Below are 7087 nucleotides of genomic sequence, written 5' to 3' on the forward strand. Positions count from 1 at the left end.
CACACACCCCTCCGCGTCCCCGTCGGCTTGTTTTGCTCAGTCGCCCGAACCCAAACGGAGCGAATCCCAGCCCGCTCCGGTCAGTAAGGAGACTCTGGGGTCACATCTCACAGCTGAGGGGCTGGGGGGCTCAGTCCAGGTACCGCTTTTGCATGGCTTTGCATGTATATATTTGTGTTTGTGTGTGTGTCTTAATTCTTGCTTTCTGTCTACATCTCTTTCTACACTTACTCACTTGCAGCTCTACATTATTATAGTGTGGAGTTTTGGTGCTGATCATCCTATCATGATTTAAAACAGACATTGGGCTTCATTTATTCATCTTTGATCGAAGCTGAGCATGAATTTTCTCATAGGCCAAATCGAGCTCGAAACATCCGCAAACGTAACCCAGATTTTCTTCCTGCTCGTGTCCGTGTGTTGATAAATGCCGGTCGTCCATCACGGCACAGCTGATTTGCATTTAGTATTGCTTGCACAACTCAGTGACAGAAGAAGCTCACAGAGGAATGAAAACAACAACAGCTCCTGAGCAGCTCCAGCTCAGCAGCAGTAGACACGCACATAACCCTTTATTCATTCCTAAGGCGCCGTTACTTTCCCCCTGCCTCCGAAATGTCTGTTCAAATGAAGTGTAATTGTAATAAATGAGCGATTTAAACTTGAGCGATGAGTCGAGGTTTACACATAATTCTACACAAAGGATACGAATGTTTTCTCAGAACTCTCCCAGATCAGGCATAACATTATGACCAGTGAAGTGAATAAGACTGAGTATCTCCTCATCATGGCACCTGTTAGTGGGTGCGATATATTAGGCAGCAAGTCAACATTTTGTCCTCAGAGTTGATGTGTTAGAAGCAGGAAAAATGGACAAGCGTAAGGATTTGAGTGAGTTTGACGTAGGGTCAAATTGTGATGGCTAGACCACTGGATCAGAGCATCTCCAAAACTGCAGCTCTTGTGGGGTGTTCCTGGTCTGCAGTGGTCAGTATCTATCAAAAGTGGTCCAAGGAAGGAACAGTGGTGAACCGGCGACAGGGTCATGGGCGGCCAAGGCTCATTGACGCACGTGGGGAGAGAAGGCTGGCCCATGTGATCCGATCCGACAGACGAGCTACTGTTGCTCAAATTGCTGAAGAAGTTAATGCTGGTTCTGACAGAAAGGGGTCAGAATACACAGTGCAGGACGGGTCAGGGCTGTTTTGGCAGCAAAAGGGGGAACAACACAATATTAGGCAGGGGGTCATAATGCTATGCCTGATTGGTGTACCTGCGAATGAATTACAGCTAAATCCATTTGTATCCAGCTTCATAAATGATGCCCAATGATTCAGTACAATAATTTAATATACTATATCTATAAGTATAATATAATGTGCATGAGGCCACGCCTCCTCCTGAGGGCCTTAATTAATGAACAACAGCATAATGGTGCAGGTCAGGTTTGAGTTGGGATTGTGTTTTATTTTAGATCCCCGGTTCTATAAGTGAGGTCCAGGGATTCCCGGGTTCTGTGATTTTTCTAACTTTGTTACCATGGTGATAACAATCAAAAATAGGATGTATAGTAGAACTATTATATTACATCTGCGAACATTGTTATGCAAATAAGTTCTGTAAGAGTGAAATGTTTCGAAATGTGAATAATGTGCCTGATTTTTCGGTTTATTTGTAAATTGAGGGCTCCAGCATTTTATAAAAAATAAATAAATAAATAAATTTATTTAAGTTATTTATTTTTTAAAACCGTATTACAAAATCTTAAATATTTTAAATATTAAATAGCTTAAATATTTTTTTTCCTAAACTGGAAAATGGTTAACTGTAAAATACTGAGCTTTTCTTCACTTTTTTAATTCACCAATTTTTTTAATGCATACACACCTCTGCTTTAAATAATGTTTTTATTTGTGTAAATTGGTAAACATCTTCACTTAAACATTTTCCACTGTCACTCATTACCCTCATTACAGCCTGTGGATTTATTCTAAACAGAGCTTTACAGGTGAATTTTGTTTTTTTTATCATCTCATCTCCTCATTCACACTCATTTTAGATGGTTTTCGGTTTAATTGAATTAAAGTTTGATCGAGTTTTGTGGATGAGGTGAAGATGGAAGGCGCTCAGTGAGACTGTTGTGCCACCTAGTGGCAGTTCTCATCATTACAGCTGATGAATCAGAGCTGAGTAAAAGCCATTGTGTGTGTGTGAGAGAAAGCAGTATTGATGGTGTGGAGGATTTTGTAAAACAGCCAGCTGACTTGTTTGTGTGTGTGTTGGTTGCCTGACTGTCTGTGTGTGCTTGTACAGATAATGAGCTCGACCAATGGAGAGCTGAACACAGACGACCCGACCGCAGGACACTCCAACGCCCCGATCACAGCTGCCACAGAGGTGGAGGTCGCAGACGACACAAAGTAAGAGTCGCTGGCTTAAACACCTTACAGCTAGTTCAGATCCTTCTCCCTCTGCTTTACTGCTGTCATCACATCCAGCTGTTTCACAATTAATATTGAACTGTTTCACATTTTAGTCATCAAGTGTTTTATATTGCGCCTTTTCAAGACTTACAGGCCGTTTCCATTCCATGTCTCAACACCACAAAACAGAGGATCAGCTCAATTCCAGCAACAAAACGGTGTCAATCTGAAAATCAGTGATGCTCGTGATTCCCTACTCTGGAAAATGAGCAGCACTTTATATTCAAAACTATTACAGGGAACCGTGAAGAAATGATGTACTTCTGCGAGCACATCAGGACATTTGCTCATGATGACGTTTTAATACTTGCATGTTACATGAATACGTCCTCTAGGGTGCAGCGTCATGATAGAGAGGAAGGGAGAATGAGAGAGAGGAATTGTTACTTTCCCCGTGTTCATACTGACACAGATCCATGCCTGAATGTAGACGGTAATTTTAACGATGGCAGTGTTTTAATTTTCTCGTCTTGTCTTGTGCTTCAGGTGCTGCTGTTTCTTCAAACGGAGAAAGAGGAAAACCCTCCAGAGACACAAGTGAACAGCACTCTGAACAGAAGAGAACTTGAACCGCTCGGATCACTGTTGAGTTTTAAACGGAAGCGAACACACACCGCTTACTCCTTCCTCCCTCTTTTATCCTCCCTTCTTTTCTTCTCTCTCTCTCTCTCTCTCTCGTTCCCTGCCCCGTGTTTATCACTCGAAACCCCCCTGCGCCGACGCTCCTCTTCCCATCGGAGCGCCAAAGGAACGCCGCTGACTTCACGACAGACTTTTTTTTTCTTTCCTTCGAGATAACAAAAATAGAACGTGTAAAGAAAAAAAAAATTACTCCCTCTCAAGGGACGATGGCGAACTGTATAAAAACAAAACTAATGACGATAAACGAGCACCGTGATGTGAAATTGAAAACATGATGCTGTCCTTAATGTAATCTAGATTCCATGCAGAACATTTCGTCGTTCAGTGGCCGTCGATCTGAGGACTTGACGTTGATGGATCGGATTTATTATTATTTTTTTCTTCATAGCTGTAGATCTTTGGTTCAAATCGGAGGGCCGAACCTGCAATGGAAGAAAGATTTGGTTCATCTCAAGCATACAAGTTTGTTTATTTTTTTTTTGTTATTGGTCTAAAAATCTTTGGTCGCTTTTGGAGCTGAATAACTGGTTTGAAAGGAAACCTTCATGTTTTATGTTGTAGTGACCTGGGATTTTTTTTATTGCTTTTTCTTTGTGTGTGAATGTTTGTGTGTGTGTGTGTGTGTGAGTGAGTGATTTTTTTTTCTCCCCTTCTGTTCTATTGATGTGGACTGTGTAGCACAGTGACTGGTCTCAGGTACTGTGGATCATGGGGAGATGAATCAATTCTAAGCTCTCTGCTTATTATTGCACTTTTGAAAGGCTAAAAAAAAGGACAAAAAGAGAGACGATGAAATCCAAGAGACTGCCCTAGGAATGAATTCCCTCGCGCCAAGACGAGGGGACGAAATCTGCAGGCGAGACGGACGCCCTCCTCTTTTATGTTTCACGTTAGATTTATTTACCAGGAAATCATAGTTTGTGCCTTTCCAAGTAAAATGTTTAAAGTTAAAGCAAGCGTGTGTCCTGCAGTGTCCTGAAATTTTATTCCTTTTTTGTTCTCCCTTTCACTTTCTCTTTATCCACCAATGGGATTGTAAGGAACGACTCGCATGTCACTCACAGGTATAGCTCTTCTGGGTGTGACCTGTCTGGTAGGTCCACGCCCACTCCCTAGAGGTACCAGCGGTCTCTCTCTCTCTCTCTCTGCTGCGTCCTTTCCAGCTTTATTTTTATTCGCAGGTATGTGACAGGATAAGATGAAACCAGTAACTAAGTCTAACATTTGTCTTCCATTGTTGCGCATCAGTAAATGTTATCCCAGCTAGAACATGAAATTGAGCCGAGAACCGAAGAAATGCTGGACCACGAGAGCTGTAGATTTCGTCGGACACAGTCGTTTGGATTTATTTCTGTACAGCCTCATGTCTCATATGCATAGCAATAGAAATATAAATGAGAAATCGTCGGTCACTGAAAGCTGCATACGTTTGTAGGCCATGATCTGCTGCCTGGACACTTTGCTAGAGTGAATTCAGCAGCAAAGGAATGTTTCCTTATTGGTCAAAGTGATCTTGAAGGAGGGGGAAGAATAATAATTGAATAACTGATTGATTTAATAATTAAAAAAAAGGATAACTTGCAGATCCAGCTAATCATTTATTCGTGGTTTTACTACACGTGGAAAGCTGAGGTGTTTTGATAGGTTTTTGTGCTCACAATAACTGTGATTTAATCAGTCAATTAATGCTAAAGCTGTGTTTGTGTTTCTGAATGAAAAGGCTGTAACAAGCACACAATGTATAAATATACCAATACCCAGTGCTGCATTTTAGCATCACAGCCCATGAACATACCTCATGTAATGTTGTACTGCAGTGTTTACATCAACTGACTATGTTTTAAGGGTTAATATGAGCAATATGAGAATGCTTAATGTTTATTCAACCTCCAGAGACCTCCTCCTCCTGCCCTCACAGGTCCTGCTGCATGATGGGTAACTGTATCAATTGTTTTTTTTTTATTATATCTCACAATGCCAGGATATTAGTAGCTAATTTCTCAGTCACGTAAAGCTTCCTGTGTCTCCTAAGCAGTATAACACCCCTAAGAAGAAGTAGTAGTGGATTGCTGACTGCTTTTGATGCCCCATGACGGCCATCTAAACACTGTCTGAGGCTGCGTTCGAGCTCACGGAGCGCTCACCTAGCGATTTCTCAGATCAATATGGCGGTAAACCAGACCAGAGAGCCATAATGTGACTGATGTTTATCTGATCACATTGGGCACATTTTTCTGAGTATATCTGCTGATAACAGTAACAGTGTGTCCGGTTAATTCATTGCATGTATTCGGACACACGTGGATTTGATTGCAGCTCGATAACAGAAACTGATTCACACGTTTTTCTGCCAATAATGGTAATAGATTGACACGTGGATCTGATTACATGCAAATACATGTAATAGATTGTCACGCGGATCTGAATACATGACAATAACAGTAATAGATTTATGCGTGTTATATTATATGCCGTTAACCAATGTAGAGCACCACCTTGATCTAATCACATGGATCTGATCACACAGCAATAACAGAAATGGATTCACACGCTTTTCTGCCAATAACGGTAATAGATTGACACTGATCTGATTGTGGCATTAACCGTGATAGAGCACCACATGGATCTGATTACATGCAAATAACACTAATAGATTGACACGTGGATCTGATTACATGCGAATAATGGTAATAGATTGACACGTGGAGCTGATTACATGCGAATAATGGTAATAGATTGACACGTGGAGCTGATTACATGCGAATAATGGTAATAGATTGACACGTGGAGCTGATTACATGCGAATAATGGTAATAGATTGACACGTGGAGCTGATTACATGCGAATAATGGTAATAGATTGACACGTGGAGCTGATTACATGCGAATAATGGTAATAGATTGACACGTGGAGCTGATTACATGCGAATAATGGTAATAGATTGACACGTGGAGCTGATTACATGCGAATAATGGTAATAGATTGACACGTGGAGCTGATTACATGCGAATAATGGTAATACATTGACATGTGGATCTGATTACACGCTGTTAACCATAATAGAGCACCATGTGGATCTGATTACATGCAAATAGCAATAATTGACACGTGGATCTGATTACATGCAAATACAAGTAATAGATTGTCACGTGGATCTGATTACACCACATTAACCATGATAGAGCGCCATGTGGATCTGACTGCATGCAAATAACAGTAATAGATTGACACGTGGATCTGATTAAATGCAAATAACGGTATTAGATTGACACGTGGATCTGATTATACAGCAATAAAAGAAATGGATTCAAATTTATCTGCCAGTAACAGTAATAGACATGTGGATCTGATTACACGCCATTAAGCGTAATAGAGCACCATGTGGATCTGATTGCATGCAAATAACAGTAATAGATTGACACGTGAATCTGATTACATGACAATAACAGTAATCATCAGATGATATAATGATATCCATCACGCAAGAAGTGTGGCATGATTTCACGCTACATGGTGTCATGTGACTCAGCCAATCACCACTTGCTTCTGTTTTTGTTTTAGCACTTAGCATTCAATCTTAACAGGAACTGCTACAGTACTCGGGGAATCTCCCGTATCGATGAACTCAGATCACCACATGCTCTATCAGATGAGTCTAACTGTAGGCGTGTAATTGTGACCAAATGACCGATGAGACTGAGCTGTCTGATGTTTGTTGGCACACTCTTACCCTTTCTGTATGGGTTTCATAAGACGTGGTTTAGTTACAACATGTCACAACTGTCCGAGTGCAGGAAATAGCACAGAAGGGGAACTTGATTTAACTCTAGTTTATTATAAGGAAGCGTGAACAGATGCATCCCCTTTTATTCTCTCCAAGAATAAAAGAAAAGATACATGATAGAAGAACACAGAAGTGAAGACATGAGAGAAGAGAAGATGGAAGAGAAGAGAACATAAAA

General features: G+C 40.9%; 1 protein-coding gene across 4 annotated transcripts in view; it reads left to right on the forward strand.

Moving 5' to 3' along the window:
• csnk1g2b (casein kinase 1, gamma 2b) overlaps nt 1-4006 on the forward strand; it is a 28267-nt gene extending 24261 nt beyond the window's left edge. For 3 of the 4 annotated variants that reach the window (XM_058389340.1, XM_058389341.1, XM_058389342.1), the window contains exons 10-11: nt 2314-2420; nt 2970-4006. In XM_058389340.1, coding sequence (XP_058245323.1) covers nt 2314-2420; nt 2970-3024 — 162 coding nt within the window. In that variant the 3' untranslated portion in view covers nt 3025-4006. Of the gene's footprint in view, nt 1-40; nt 140-2313; nt 2421-2969 lie in introns of all 4 variants that reach the window. The other variant, XM_058389344.1, reaches the window with a different exon arrangement.
• Nucleotides 4007-7087: the final 3081 nt, after the last annotated feature.

This window comes from Hemibagrus wyckioides, linkage group LG05, assembly GCF_019097595.1.
Source record: "Hemibagrus wyckioides isolate EC202008001 linkage group LG05, SWU_Hwy_1.0, whole genome shotgun sequence".
Taxonomy (NCBI): Eukaryota; Metazoa; Chordata; class Actinopteri; order Siluriformes; family Bagridae; genus Hemibagrus; species Hemibagrus wyckioides.